This window comes from Cygnus atratus, chromosome 6, assembly GCF_013377495.2.
Source record: "Cygnus atratus isolate AKBS03 ecotype Queensland, Australia chromosome 6, CAtr_DNAZoo_HiC_assembly, whole genome shotgun sequence".
Lineage (NCBI taxonomy): Eukaryota > Metazoa > Chordata > Aves > Anseriformes > Anatidae > Cygnus > Cygnus atratus.
The window spans coordinates 12,847,753-12,863,801 of NC_066367.1; the positions used below are offsets into that span (position 1 = coordinate 12,847,753).

The following is a 16,049-nucleotide window of genomic DNA, read 5'->3' on the forward strand; positions in this document are numbered from 1 at the left end:
TCAGTTTACTTCTGCTTGTGAAACTTTAACCAGTATTTTTACTGTAAAAGTAATGTGCAAGGATTCTGCTAATCAGCATTACTAAGCAGCTCCAGCAGAAACTCGCAGCCTGCAGCACGTGCCAGAGAGGGGCTCTGGTGCTAATTGTGCCTATAGCTGTAAATGTCACATGAGGACACTAGCAGTGAAGGAAAAGCAGAAATACCATCGTGTGCTGTGTGAAAGAGGTGTTAATAACAACCACAGACATCTCATTATGCCTTATGCAAACATTTTTAGCCTCGCTTCCTGAACAGGTAGTTTAATGTGACTGTGCCATCTGTCTTCCAGCCCTCCACTTTAATATTTATTATTTGAACCTGTTTGCCCATTTTAGACACAGTTGAGAGAACGGGAAGGGTGTCAGATACAGTGGCTTTATATGAGTTTTGTGAAAACGGGTGGTTAAGTGAAGAAGAGGTCTTAATTAGTTCTTCTTTATTAGTTAATGCAGGGGACTGATCCGCCCCACTACTAGAGGTCGTGGAGTACTTGTAGTCAGTGTGACTGCTGCTCGCAGTTAATATTCACGATCTGGCTGTGCTTTGCCATGTCCATGCCAGTTCTGTGGTGAAGTCCTACCTGCCAAGTCAGCATCCCATCTGACTGTCAGCAGGGGCTGGCTTGCGCTCCCCCAGGCTGTGACTGCTAGCCATTCTGTTGGGGGGGAAATGGGAGCTGTCTGGAGCATGGTCTGGTATTTTCTGTCCGTACTTCAGGTCATGTTTCTCAGATGCCGGTGGCTTTTAAACGCCCATCCTCTCACAGTTGGTCTTCTGCCTTTGTTTCTTGAGAGGTGCTAAGTACCCTGTGACTGCTCTTTGAACTGTCGTTGTCTTAGATGCCCAAGTTAGTGTATGTTTTTTTCAGCACTAGTCCAAGAAGAGAGATATTTATTTATCTATTTTTAAGAAAAGAGAAATGACTGACTGTGGAGTGGTTTTTTTTGTTTGTTTGTTTAAAAAGACCTCAGACGAGGGAATAATTACTTTTCCTACTGCATCCTGAGTGTGCACCTCTGGCATGTTGTACACACACAGTCTTTTTTCCTCTCCCTTCTCCAGGCTGTCAGCGCTCCATAGGCTTGTCCAATGGGAAGGCCAAGGTGTGCAGCTACAGTGGATGGTATTACTGCAGTACCTGCCATGTGGATGACAGCTTCCTCATCCCTGCACGGCTGGTTCATAACTGGGATACTTCCAAGTACAAGGTAATCTCCCTGAAGGTTGGTTTGCTAGCGAGTGGAATTGCTGCTTAGATAGAAACGCAGACATCACAACAGGTTGAAGGTTGAAGGCACTGTCTGCTAATACTGTCTGCTTTGTCCCTCTTGCCAGAGTGAGCCTGGCCTGATGAATCCATGTGCTCTCAACAAGATGGATGTTTTAATCCCAGTTTCCTTAGCCACGCCTAAGGCACTTCTCCACAGGAGCAGCTGTAATCCTCCTTTTGGTGGCGTTTTTTCCATCCTTGCATATCTAGTTGTTCAAGAGACAGAGGGACAGAACACTGAAACTTCTAACTTTTGCAGTTATTAGGCCCTTGAACAATGCTTGTTTCATGAGCAATTGGGACTACAGATTGATGCTGCTTAGCGACGAATACTAAAATTGTGAAAATGCCCATTGGAAACCAGCATAACCCAAATATGTTGCTTGCAAAAGGCCAGTATGTCCTGTCTTTTGGCACAAACATTTCCAGAACACGAGGACATTGTTACAGCACTTGTTTGGGCCAGATAGTCAAAAATAACATACAGTAAAAATTCTATCGTTGTTCACTTGCTACACAAGCAGCTTTTGTAAAACTTCAGCAATCTGCTGTTGCTGCAACCTCAGTGGCTGGTTGCTAGATAGTGGAAACTGATTACATGCCTTAAAGCGTTATGCCAACAAAACATGGGAGCATTGTTGTTTTGCCATCACAGAGGGCATATGCTGAAGCAACAATGAACTCATAAGGAAACCAGATCATACTATAGCTTCAGACACTGTTAGCAGAAGCTGTTTGATGTTTTGTGTCTGCGAATATTATTATTATGGGCTATTTGAAAAGGAAAAAAATAACCGCTAAGTGCCCTATTAGAGGAAAAGCAGCTCTCTTGAGGAAGAAAATTTGTCAGAAGAGGAGATTATTAAAAGGTAGCCAGAGCCTGCCATCAGGAAAATGATAGTCTTGAGCCATGAAATGCAAGTTTTTTCAGAGTTACGAAGCTCCTACATGTGGAGACAAAAAATGACTCCCTTTCCTAGAAGCTAGGAATAAGTATTTAAGAGTTCTTTCTTTGGATGCTTTTGCTAAGGACTAAGCTTGCTACTCCAGAGCATTATAGGTAGCCCTCATATGGAGCAAGTGGACGGTAAGATGAAGAGACTTCATATCAAGGTGTCAGTGATACTGCCAAGAAAATAAACTGGTTTGGTTTCTAAGCCTGCGGGATAAAAACTGCTCCATGCTCTGTTTCCTGTGGTCTTAGGTATAGACAGCTGAGGGAAAAAATGAAATGGGACTTTTAAGCTTAAGCTTTCATTGAAAATCTAACCTACTGAAACTCTTGCAGTGAGAAATTAATTTTCACTTTTTGTTGACAGGCAGAACAGTTGTGAGGTAGCATGGGAACGCACCAAATTCTGTGCCAGTCTCTCTGCCAAAGCACTGAGAGAGGTGGTTTTAAGTAAGGAACACCATTGCTTAGTATGAAAAACAGTACAGCATCCCCACCTATTAGAGTGGGAATTGAGACAGGGAGGGAAGGTCAAGGGGACATAATGTACCACAGTGGCAGTGTCGCAACTGAGCTGAGATCACCAGTTGGATCTCCTCAACTCCATCCCATCCATGTATAGGACTAAAGTAAAAAGTAGTTCTTGTTACTATTATGAATTTTTTTTATCATTTTTTCTTTTTCTGTTCAATTCTGCATATGTGTGCTTTTATTTTGTCCTTGCCCTATGCCCATGTCAACTGAGCAGTGCTTTTCTGAGCTAGGCCACATATTACCTGCACTTTTACATTCACATCTCCTTTTGCCATTCAGAGATAAGGTTTGATACTCATTTCTTCTGTATGGTCTAAAAAACAATTTAGTGCTGGCTGCCACATTTAATATTGGTAATGAAACTGCCTTGATTCCTTAGCAGTGTGTTGATTAAATGTGCTGATTTGGCAAAGACGGATATCTTGTCCCACTTCCTTGAGGTGATCTTGGTAGTATGAATTTCCTTTCGGCTCATTTTCAAAGGAAGGTCACTTAATTTATCAGCGTTTCACCTCCTGTAATTGACCAATGTGCCCACATAAAGCCATGCAGCAATGTCCCAAAATGAAGCTAAGCAACAGAGCTTCTCCTAAACACTCAGCCCTGCAGCTCTCGGGCAGTGCAGTGATGTCTCAAAGTGGAGCTGCTGCAGTGGGTGACTCTCTCCAGACAGCCTTGTAGCATACCCCAGAGAGGGCCTGCGGGAAGTGAGTGTGTTAAGCACATACAGTGTTTGATGGTCAGAGCTGAAAGAGACCTTCAGTCTTCAAAAACGTGTGTATTTTGCACAGTCTAAAATGTATCTATCAGTTAACTAAATGGAAGAAAAGTGAATGAAGAGTTTGAAAAATTGCACTTCTTCCCATGTCTTCCCACTGCCTTTTTCTTTCCCCTCTGCAGGGGTTGCTGGGGTCTGTCATAACTGTCTCAGGCAAAACAAGCACCACAGCATACTCTAGGACAGGGACTTTTATGGTGATATAATGTAATTGGGCATGTTTCTCTGCTGTGTTTCGTGAAGTCCTGCACACCTGAGTAGTATCTTGCATCAGTTAAGCTTTGTAAATGGAGAGGTTCTTGTGTGCTTTTGGCAAGACAGGACATGAAAAAACAGAAGCAGTAGAAATCTGTAGAGTTGTCTTATCATACTGTGTTGAAAAACAATGCACTTAACACCTGAAAGCATGTGGATAAGAAAACAAAAATCCCCTTGGTTGCAATAAAAGCTCTTTGAAAGCACTTGGTGGTTAAAAGTGGGTCTTCTGTCATAACCAAAGCAGCTGTTCGCTCCCAAGTAGTTCTTTTTTTTTTTCTCCTGTCTCCCTACTGTTTTCCTGTTCGTGTTTTTCATGTTTGTGTGAAGAAAAAAGAAAGGAGGTAATCTTTTGAACGCCCCTTCTTCCTTTTACTTATGCCAACTGTTTTCCCTGGTTACACACAAAACCCAGTAAGTTCCGCAGTTTGGTTCAGGTAGATTCCAGCCTGTGCAAAATGCCAGACAAGCATAGCAGGAAATGAACTCCCTGTGCCAAAAGCTTCAAGGGAAGCTGACTCTGGTAAATTGAGTTCTGAGCTGTAAATTCACAGCCTCTAGAAGAGAAAGGTCTGGAGATGTTAGCATCCATCCTTGTTTGACATTTAAAGCTAAAACCCTCTTGGCAGTTTGCATCTTCTCATTCGTGTTGGCATTTTTAGTAGTGTCATCAGTCTGCCTAATAAAACTGAGGGAGTGCGAGGATGCTAATACAAATACTAGTGTTACTGGCTGATAGCAACCTGCATTGTTATGACTGCCTGACCAGTCCCATTATAAGGTTGCATTTCAGCATCTTGTAACTTTGCTAGTCTTGGTAGCGTGAGTTAATGTTTTACGTGAGCTATGTGCCTCTGTCAGGCCTGCAGAGTGAAGCCAACACCTACCTATCAGCCAGTGATGCTGGGCAAAGCTGCTTTTCCTGTAATCAAACTCTGCAGGTACATTGTGTTGACAAGGAGAAAGGTTCGCTTCTCTACTCTTCCCTCAGGTCACGCAGCACCAGAGCTGAACAGTAATACTTTGTCCTCTGGGATTTCTGTTTGCCCAATAAAAAGCACATGGGGCTACACACTGAGTGATGGAGAGGAGCTGCTCTTTGTCCAGCCTCTGCACTAATATAAATCAGAGCTCTTGTGAAGGGAAAAAAATTGTAGTGCATATGTACTGCAGAGTCACTCAGGTGTCTGCAGTTCTGGCTTTTTTTTTTTTTTTTTGGTACACTGCAGACTCAGGAGAGTTCCCTTGTACAGGGGTACCAGTGTGCACAGGCACGGATGTAGCACTGAGACAATAATCCCCTCTTGCTGGCTTCTGAGGCAGCAGGGCAGGTGCATGAGGAGCCCATCACTAAGACTACCCAGGCTATGCTGAGCACCTGCTCTTCCTGGTGGGAGGTGGTACTCGCTGTACCATGGGCCTCCTAGGGAATCACTGCATATGTAGCTTAATTTTCTCATCAGTGAAAGATGAATAATATTTACTGTAGATGCCATGGTTATCAGGAGATGGCTGAGATATTGCAGCCAAATAGTTTTAATGATTATAAAAGCAGTTTGAAAGTAGTTGTTTGACTGTGGTCTCTTGCGCACTTCAATTAGCATGTCTAATAAAACTTCAACATTGCCAGTGTTCAAAAATGTGACATATTTGGAGTTTGTAAGGTTTGGGTCTATAAAATCCAAGTTGCCTGAGCTGCTCCTTACACAGCATGTCACCTGTGTGTCCATTCAGACTGCACAATTCCTTGTATATGCGTTGTTTTGGAAAAAGAAAAAGAAACGAGTGGAATGTTTTATAGAAAGGAGTGAGCTGTTTAATACAGCTTCAGGACCTGGGGAATCTGTGGGGTTATGATCTGATGTATTTAAAATTATGCAGCTTATTATCTGTGTAGTTATTGGTGGTAAGGCTGTCCTTGGCATTATTTATTATATGTTAATTTATGTGTTGTGGAAAGGTTACATTTAGGGCTAGCTTCCCCTGTGAATAGTTAGTAACCCGCTGTTACTGGAAGCGGTGCTATTTATAAGGATGCATATTTCTTTTGCCTACTTCCTACCTTACACCACCAGAAAGGAAATGACATCCTATATCTCAAGAGGCTATGATGTGCCCTTTCTCTCTTTGTTAACTTCATAAAAAGTAGTACAGTTAACCTAATTAATCCCTCCCTCAACTCAGTGTAAATACTAGTTTAAAGGTCCAGGAGGACTAACTGAATTGTGGAACACATAGTATTTGTATAGCACGGTTTCGAGTGATTTACAGCTCATTTCAGGCAATCCCACCATCTCTTTTCCAGCTGTGATGAAATGCAGAAATTAAGAATGAGTGGGAATTTGGTCATCTCACCTCAGAAAATAGGAGCATCTTTTCTAGTGGGAATAAGAGTCCCACTAGTTTATCAGGATTACGGTAGCACTTTGCAGGTAGAGATAGAACAGAGCACTATGATGAAAATGGCCTAAGAAGAATTTATTGCAGATGAAACGTTGCAAATGAGTAATACCAGTAAAACCCAGCTGTATTTATCTGTATAAAAAAACAAAAAAAAAAAACAAAAAAAACACCTTGATAGATGTGCTTCCGATTATTTTCTTTTTACATTATTTTAGCCATATTGGCTGAGCATGAAACAAATGGGTATAGAAATTTGTACTGGAATTCTGTATCCTGTGACAGCACAGTATGACTGGATTTGCAGTGTACGTGTTTCTTTTTCCAGTGTTGTGCCTTGGCACTTACTCAATCACTTGTTTCTTGCCAAAAAGAAAGTAGCCCACAAACACAAAAATATTAACAGGGAAGAAACTTGATGATTACAGTTTTTAGACATTAAAAAAAAAATCTAGTAAGCTATGTTACCCTGCAGTGAAAATATGTGGCTGCAAATATCACTGTACTTTGGGTAAGTAAGCAATTATCTCATGCACTCAACTTTGATGGGCTTGATGAAGTTTGAATTAGCTATGAGCAGGGACAGTTGGCTCTCTCTCAGCTCTGTTTTCATCTGCAGTTGGTAATGGAATAAGATTTCAAATGCAGAGAATGGCTGACGAATCACAGAAGGGAAGATCCGCTTAAAAGATTTGGGAGGAACGCCCATCTAAATTGGTTGTTTTGTTTTTCAGGTATCAAAGCAAGCCAAAGAGTTCTTGGAATATGTGTATGAGGAGCCATTGATTGATATTCAGCAGGAAAATCCCATGTTGTATAAGCACGCTGAACCTCTGGCAACCATTGTCCGCCTGAGACAGCAGCTAAAATCTCTGCGAGCCTATTTGTTCAGCTGCAGAGCAGCAGTGGCTGAAGATTTGCGTAGAAGGTAAGAACCGCAGAACCACAGAAAACATGCAGTACAGGGATGTAGTTTCCTTGTCTTGTCACTTTTTTTTTTTTGTTCTCATGATCTAGTCCTGAAGACATTACCCATTTAGAAAGATGTTGTGCATGTATGGCTTGTATTGGACTTCCCTGGGCAGCTGGAATATCTACTGCCAAAAAAAAATGTTTCTAGTAGATTTTATAGGGTCTATACAGTTGTTCTTGACAACTGTTACCTCAGAGGTTACACATTATGTTGAGTATCCTTTACTGATGCTCAGACTTCTTGACTGTGCCCGCGTATTTTTAGTCAGATATGATACCTCATGCTCCTTGCCACAGCATCTGGCTTTCAAGTACTCACAGTATAGTAGCCCCTGTCAGCACCTTTGAACTAGCTCACGGTATGTGAAAGCATGAGAGAGGCTGGAATCAAACAGCTTTTGAGCACTTTTGCTCTCCTCTGTGATATTATGTCATAGAAACGTAAAGGGGGATGCAGTCCCCTAGCGAGTGACCCAACTTGTGAATTACGTGGTACTAGAGCAGTCATGTTCTTGCCCAGCCACCATCTTTTCCATCCATTACATGGCTGTGCTGAGTGTTTTTTTTACTGGAAAATACTGGTCACAACACAGCAGAAGGTGTTTCCTATTGAGTTCTGAGTTTTCCTCAGTGAAAGCAGGAGTTTCATAAAAAGTGAACTTCATTTTGGAAGTCCGTTCAGCTGCTGCAGCATTTCTCTAACAAGATAAAAATGAACAGTCTTCTTAAGACCATCATGCCATGACTGTGACATTAAAAAAGCCAAGTTACTTTTGCATGGTTCTCCTAAAGGGTTGGGGAGATAGCTCTGCCTATGCAATGCTGTGAGGTGAGTGGTTCCACGTGCAAGCATCTGACTCAGTCGTTAATGCATCTGTAAGCTTTTGTAAGACAAATCCACAAATAGGAAAGCCTGTGTTTTGAAATTATGAGCTGCCAAAGGACAAGAAGGCAGGTGTCATCAGTGACTGTGTTTTGAGCATGATGTTTTAGGGTTGGGGGACCTGAATTCTGTGAGAGGAACAGGAGACTGAACTATTATCCCAGGTGAGGAGTGAGGTGAAGTCTGCTATTCAGCGGATAACCTGTGTCATTGCTTTGAGTAACTACCTCAAAAACAACAAAGAGAAGGATGTAGCAGCAGGTTTCTGGAGAGAGCACTACTGAGTTCTTGTATCAGACCCACTGGGTTGTCAGTATGTGTTTGTGTGTCTTACTGCTCAGTTCCCATTACTTGATAGGGTAGCTTGCAGCATTTTAAAAATTAGGATGCTTTTTCTGTTACTGAAGAAGATAGTATTATCATGCAGAGCTGTCTTGCTCTTTAGCTATAATAATTTTTCCTATGCCTTCATCTTTGACTGCAATAAAACTAAAAGGGGAACAAGATTTGTGAATGTTGCTCTTCAGGAAAAGTGGCAGAAAGGGAATTATGCCTTCTGATTAATGCTGAAGAAAAGAATGCGCTGATTAAAATAGACAGGAGGAGGCAGAAGAGACTGAAGGGACTTGGGTATGAGAATGAAAGAAAAAAGATCAAAGGAGGTCTAAACAGAGAAATCAATGAACTAGAGACAAAGGGATGACAGAAGGCCAGGAGAAGGAGGAGACTTGAAGAGCTAGAGCTGAGGGAAGGAGATGATAGGGAAAGGATATAAAGAAATGAAGAGTTAATAAAGAAACCAAGACAAAGAAGGAGCCCAGAAATTTTCCTCCAAAAAGGAGAGTTGACAAATGCTCAGGAAATGGACAGAAGAGAGAACAGACAAAAATTAACACAGAAATCTGCGTGTGATATTTTCTTGAAGTGGTGGACTTGGGAGAGAGAGAGAGAGAGAGAGAGAGAGAGAAATCATTAAAATATGGTAAGCATTTAACACCACCTCTGCTTAGGAAAAAAGGGAGAAGTAGTATCAGTGTGTGCAAATATCATAGAATCAATGGTTTGGGTTGGAAGGGACTTTAAAGATCATCTAGTTCCAACCCCCCTGCCATGGGCAGGGATGCCACACGCTAGGGGATCATCTAACCTGGTCTTGAACATCTCCAGGGATGAGGCATCCACAACCTCTCTGGGCAACCTGTTCCAGTGCCTCACCACCATCTGAGTGAAAATCATAGAATATCCTAAGTTGGAAGGGACCAACAAGGTTCATCAAGTCCTCCTCCTCCTCCTGTTTGGTGGCTGTAGCTGGGTGGTTGTATTTACTGATGTATTGGCTGGGTGCTACTGGAGGCTTGCTCTCTGTATCAGAAACAAACACCCAAAATGTCAGGAGGGGAGATGAAGCAAGATGATTCTTCCTTTTCTTATCTAAGGGTTCCTTCGCTGTCTCACATTAAAACTTTCTGTGGTAGAGAGAAGGACCCCCAGCGCAAGAAGGGCGAGAATGTTGAGGCATTGATTTTGTACAAGGAAAGCATCTCCACGTTGGTTGGACTTGTTAAAAGTGCTGTAAAAGGCAATGAAGGAATGTTTTAAAAGCACAAAACGCACCTTAGAGTCCAGCTCCTTCTCAGACTGTAAATTCTGTTGGAGTGAGTTTTGGTGCTCGGTTGATTCCTCGGATCTCCTGAAAGAGGTTTGCAGAGATGGAAGGGAAGAAAAGCCCTTTTCTAGGAAGCGATTATTCCTTGCTCTAGACTGGTCCCAATGGCTTCGCTTTATATGTGTAGTATCACAGCATGCAGACCCTCACTATAAATGTAATGGCCTTGCAGAGTGCAACTGACAAGTAAATGAAGAAAATAAAGGACCTAAAATTCCCTTTGGTTCTCACATGGGCAAGTTGCAAGAGAAGGAGGAGTTTATAAACGATATGGTGAGACAGCATTCCTAAATTTAGTACTGTTTCCGAGTTAGAAATGAAAGGCGGGGGGAGAGAATGCAGTTATCTGTCCAGCTCTAAAAACATTCTTTTTCTGCTTGGTCTTCACCTTAGTATGTGAATGACTATTAATCACAAGCAAGTGAACACAGCATCTTGAAGACCTGTCAGACCCGTATAAACAGACTGAAACAAACTGTTAATATTGCTGTCTAGGGAGAACTAAAAACAGACTGATTAATTGTATTGGCACCTTGCTGCCTTTGGGACACTGATAGAGCCTGCCTTATTAGGGAAAAGCAGATCACTCTGAGGTTTCTTTTATTAATACTATTTGCATTATCATCATCTTTAAATCTATACCTTGCTCTTGAACCCAGATCACAAAACGAAGATGGCAATGAAGTTGGAAACTCTTGGTGTCCTCTGGGAAGACAAAACTGTTTACAGTGCTTACAAGTCCCTTTTTCTGAAGAATTCCAGATGGCTATAAACCAGGTTAGCTCAGGATCCAGTTGGTTTAAATGTGGAAATGTTATTTATAATGCCTGGTGTGCATAGATAGGTACTTTGGGAACTTCATGAAACTTGGCATCTAGCAGGGAACTTGGGGCTGAACCACAGCATGAACTTCGAAGAAGCAAGTGACTAGAAAGAAAGGAAGAAAAAAGGAAGAAAGGAAAAGAAGTGGAAGAAATCCTAAAAGTAGCTAGAAGGCTTACAGTAACAGTGGTCTTCATCAGTTATAATGATTAGTTTTCACCTACTGCTCCACTGGATTCTAAACTCTTTATATTTACAAAAAATAAAGGAAACCAGACTTGACTGAGAGGAGAAATAAGGCCCTCCACCAGTGCATATTGGCAGCGTTTTGCAGAGATTAGCCAGTTAAGACTCTGAGCCTGTTGGTGAGCACCCTGTTTTACAAGGGATGTTGTTATGCCTAGTTTGCTGTGGCTGTCACTTCAACATTGCAACAGACATAATTTGCCTCGAATGTCTTTACTCGACAAGTTCTCTCTTGTTTTGGTTGTCTTGCTTATGTGGATGCTGTTCAGACTGAAGCGTACAAGACCAAAACCTAGAGCCAACATAGAATTAATACAAGTGGAGCTGTGCAAATCCCACCTCAGCCTGCTGATTGAAGAATAATGACTAAATGGCACAAGGAAACAAGATTGAGTTGTTAAAATTGATAGCTAGGAAGGGAGCAAGAATCACCACGTCCACTAAATGATTGGTTAAGTTATTCCATGAAGCTGTGAAGAATGGTGCAAGTCTTACTCTGGTTTTGCTCTCTCCATTTAGCCTCTAGGCATGAGACACACTAACAATGTGTTTCTATGCTGTAGTCTGTCTTCATCTGTTCTTGCCATGGTTGAAGGCTTTTCAGGTCAAAGTATTGCCAAAGTGGTTTTATTGGAAATCTTCAAGGTATTTCCATGTCTACTGTAGTGTAAGGTAACTTAGGTCAACCTTGGAGCTCTGTCTGGGCTCTCTGCTCTCTCAGTTACAGACCTAAACTTGCAGTCTAAGTGTTGCTAGCCCAGATATTACAGACAGATAGCAGTGGCATGAGGTAAGATTCTCTGCAACAGATTCCCCTGTACATAAGTGCTCATCCCAGTGCCCTTTCTCTGTAAGCAGACATTCTGTACGGTGATGAGAAACTATATGGGAAAACTTCCCATAGACGTTACTTGTTGTCTCCTGTCATCTCCAGAACAGCAATGTATTGGTCCTGCCTAGCAGAACTCCAGTGCTGGATGTATTTCTTAGTGTGTTAAAATAAAAGACCAAATTAGAGCTTTCTGTTGCAGGAGGAAGTTAAAGGTACACTTTTAGTGCTGCAGACGTGTGGTCCTGGCTGAGCCTGCTGGTCTGTCAGAATGAAGCAGAACAAGCCCAAATTCAGTCATGCTGAACAATAGAGTCCTGTCACTTCCTACAGTGTGGCCGTAGACATATCACTTCTGACACAGGGGTAGATTACTTTCAAAATATTTGTGTGGCAATTGGGGAACCTGTCTAAACACATCACAGGATTCCCGATTGATCTTATGCAATCACTATACCACCAAATACCTCACATACATGAAGTTGGGGCTATGGCAGGTCATCTTTCAGGCCAAGGACAACAGAAGGTCATTAAGTCATATTCAGACTGTCAAAGGAGTGTTTTTCTACATTTTCTCTGCAATAGGTAGGCCATTTGAAGAGTGGAAAATCCCAAAGGAAGAGCACAAAGACACAGCTTGTGAAAGCAGTAGACTGTACAAAGAAAGTTCGAGCAGGAAAAGAATGATGTGATTTAATAGCACAGGGCTCTTGAGTTAAGAGAGACCACCACCAACAACAAAAAAAATGTTTTGCACAGGTAATTGGAAAGGAGGGAAAGAATTGCATTTAAAGAGGATATCTGGATATCCTGAGAAGATCCGGTCTTAAGACCAAACAACATCTAGAAGTGAAGAAAGGTGAGAAAACAAATGCAGAAAAGTATGCATGTGCCACTTGTTGTTTTATATTGATACTGCATCTATGTGGTCATTGTACTAGGTAACATCAAGCATGTCCTGTTTGTGGAGCTCTTACAAACACACCACCTCTTTGCTTCAATTCTTGTATTTTTGAAGAAGTGACTGCGTTTTCAGGCTCCTTCCAAGTTAACATCATAAAAAGCACTTGGCTAAAACTATAGAGGGCTCAGAATGGAGCCCTCTATGAGCTTTCATTTCAGCTAGAGGTAACAGCTGGAGCAATGAGGTGTGCCAGAGCAGCCATGGGCGCAGGCAGTACTCTACAGTGTGTTTAAGCCAAGGGTAGATTAAAGCACAAGTCAGTGCGCTACCATGGTAGGCATGCAGCTGAGGAGCGTGCCAGGGCATATGTGATAGGTTTTCCAGTGGGTCTTCAGGTTCGTGTTAGCATTTTCTGGTCTAGGGGCACATCTGCACCTCCTTGTCAAATAGATCAGTAATATTAGACATTGTCAAAATGGTAGTTTTCATTCTTTTTTTGAGGCTGGGTTACTTTTAAAAATAGTACACTGATTTAAAAAGTTCCTGTTAATTGTGGATGTCACATAAAATATTACCTATGGATGCTACTATTAAATATTACCATTTTCATTCCTGTGTTTTTATATCAGAACTTGCAGCAGCAAACTGCAAGGATTCAGAAATATACCTGACAAGAACAGAGAACATTTTCTTCATTTCATTTCATTTCAGGTTAATTGAGGGATCTAAGCTATTTTGATTTCAAGATGAAACTGTGTGCCTCTTAACTAATTTTATGCATCCTGCTTTTAGTGTCAGTGGTATCTGATTCCTGAGTTTGATTTGTAGTAATTCTTGCCTTTCACAATGTTACCACAGACTTACAGAAGTAATTTCAGAATAAAGAGAGACTTTGTGCACTGCATTTTAGTTGGAAGCTTATATCCTGGTTCAGGATTGCTGATGAACGATGAGAGTAACTGTCTTAGGGATGCTCATTGGGCATTTTGTAATGGCATGAAACACTACTTTACCTGGACGTGCTTGATAATAAATCTAGCACTTAGTGTGGGCTGAAGTTATTCAGGGAACGGCTGCTCCCAGAACATAACCAGAAGAGTGTTCATACCTCACAAAATTGAAATGGTTCACAAATGCTTTTTTACCAAACACCTATCATTAGGGGAAAAAATCATTCATCTGATGTAAACACTTCAAGAATTAAATAAGCGGTGCCTTTCAAAATGCATTACTATTTTTATTTTATTAATGTATTATTACCTTTTGACTTCTGAATCACCAGGTTTCCCAGGGCTCCACTTCCCTGAGTAAGTTTTTGATTTGACTGGAATGTTGGAGTTCTCCTCTCCCACCTTTCAGTAGCTGGGTTTTCCAAGGAAATGTGGTATATCAAAAGCTTGAATCAAACTATATGAATTAGAAACACTGGAAAAGGATCCTACCTTTTTCCCCTCATCTGCGTTGCTGTTCTCTAACTGAAATTAATGTCAAGTGAATTGCAAGAGAAAACCTAGCAAGAGATGTTGTTACCCTGCCACATATATTCGGCATTACTGGCAAGTCACTTACATCCCTCTCTACTTCTTAAAAATCAAATAGTAACTCCGAAAAAATTGAGATGCTGTCAACAAGATCAGAGCGTGTGCTGCTCCTCCTGTGTACTACACACACAACCACAGCTGTTGGCAGTGCACGCTGCAGGGATTTGAGAAGTTCTGTTCCCTCTCGTTCAGGGGTAAAAAAATGTGTTCAGTCTAGCGGGAACAGTGGAAAGCAGCATGTGCTTGCCTGTCAGCTGGTGCAGTAGCTTAAAAGTAAGTTGTTCGTGGTTTAAGTTGCAGTGCCAGGATATGAACTGTGCTGGCTGAGGAAATGGACTTGGTATCTGTGGTGCTGTGCCAGCTATGGGTGTAGCAGCTTCCTGCAAAGGGGTGGAGAGGACATCTGACTGTGGCTGTGTGCTAGACCGGTGCATCTGCATCTCCCGTGAGTCAGAGCTCAGTCATACAATTCTCAACCTGGTCAAACAAGACACTCCTGGCTGGCACATGAAATCGTGGTGCCAGCTTCCCCTTCCCTCCCCGCCCCCGTCACCGTTTTCAACAGGCTTTGTGGTACAAGAGACTTGATTGTGCCCACCTGCCAGCTAACTGGTTTTCTTTTGATTGTGGTGCAAAAAGAAGAGTTCGCTTTGCTTATCACGTTTGTACTTTGGTTATAGTGTCAGGCTTGGGCAGATTAATTGGTTGTAGCCTTAGCAGAGCTGTCAGGGTATTTAACCCATTGGAGAAAAATTACCCAAGCTGATGATAAACAGGCTTTAAATGCAGAGCAATTACTTAGTGCTAACAAAGCACCATGACTACACACTTTGTCCAAATGCAAAAAGCAAAGTCTTATCAGTGATTCTGTTTGCAGGAGGACACTAAAAGATAACCTTTGTTTGTGCAAATACTTACCTGATAAGATCCTCTGAAAGGGAACGGATGAAATTTCTGGCTCTATCTTGCCTGAAGGTTGTGCTTTAGACTACAATGTATATCAAACAAGAAATAATAATCACAAACTGAGAATGTTCAATTCTCTGTTTTAGTTGGACCCAGAGTCTCGGATGGTGGGTTTCTATCCTGCTTGGATAGATTGCTCTTGTTTCTAGCACACTCCAATAAAGCAATTTAGAAACCTTTAACCATTAGGACTTTGGATTTCATTGTTTATGGGAGTTGGCAAAGCTAAAGGGCTGGTTAGCATTGAACTTAGTTTGTTCACTGCAGACTTAAATCTGACTGGTAGCCAGGGTTTACAGCACAGCAGTCGTGTGACTCACAACTGTTCTGTTTTGCATCAATGATGAAACTGGGCTGGGAGTTTCCAGACCTCGTGAAAGCTTAGGAGGTGCTTTTAGTGGGACGTGTGCTTGATACCATTTGCCTCTCAGGGGTCACAGGTCACATTCTGAAGCATCACAAGTTTGAGTTTTTATTGTGATGAGTCCTAACATCTTGCATTTGACCTCTGCCTAACTCACTCCAGTTTTTTTCTGTGCTTTAAGATTTGACTGAAGGGACACTGCTTATTGAATGCTTCTAATTGACCAACTTAAAAAAAAAAATCCAGTTCCTTATAGAGCATCAATCAAAAGATTTACAAAACTGACATCTTTTATTTTGCTTTTAAATGACTTATCAGAGGTTTCCCATTTGGTGTTTGTAAAGGACCTTTATATCAAGGGGAAAACTTAGAGCACCAAATGCAAGCATATGTTTTAGTCTTTTTGGATAAAGGCCTTAAATTAACACTAGCATGTTCAAAGCTCCTTCTTATGCAAAAAGTAAAGATATATTTTCTAGTGAATTGTTTATAAGTGTAGTTATCCCAGCCTGCTCGCAGTCTATGTTAATTTTTTTAGATAAAAAAGTGTTTTTAAGTTGATATGATTGCCATGTAGTACTTTGTCCAGATGCTAATGCAGTAGCACAGTGGTTTTGAGAACCCTG

General features: G+C 41.6%; 1 protein-coding gene across 1 annotated transcript in view; it reads left to right on the forward strand.

The window, feature by feature from the left end:
- PLEKHM3 (pleckstrin homology domain containing M3) overlaps positions 1 to 16,049 on the forward strand; it is an 84,102-nt gene that overhangs the window by 32,061 nt on the left and 35,992 nt on the right. The window contains exons 4-5 of the mRNA XM_035569251.2: positions 1,104 to 1,249; positions 6,965 to 7,158. Coding sequence (XP_035425144.1) covers positions 1,104 to 1,249; positions 6,965 to 7,158 — 340 coding nt within the window. The remainder of the gene's footprint in view (positions 1 to 1,103; positions 1,250 to 6,964; positions 7,159 to 16,049) is intronic.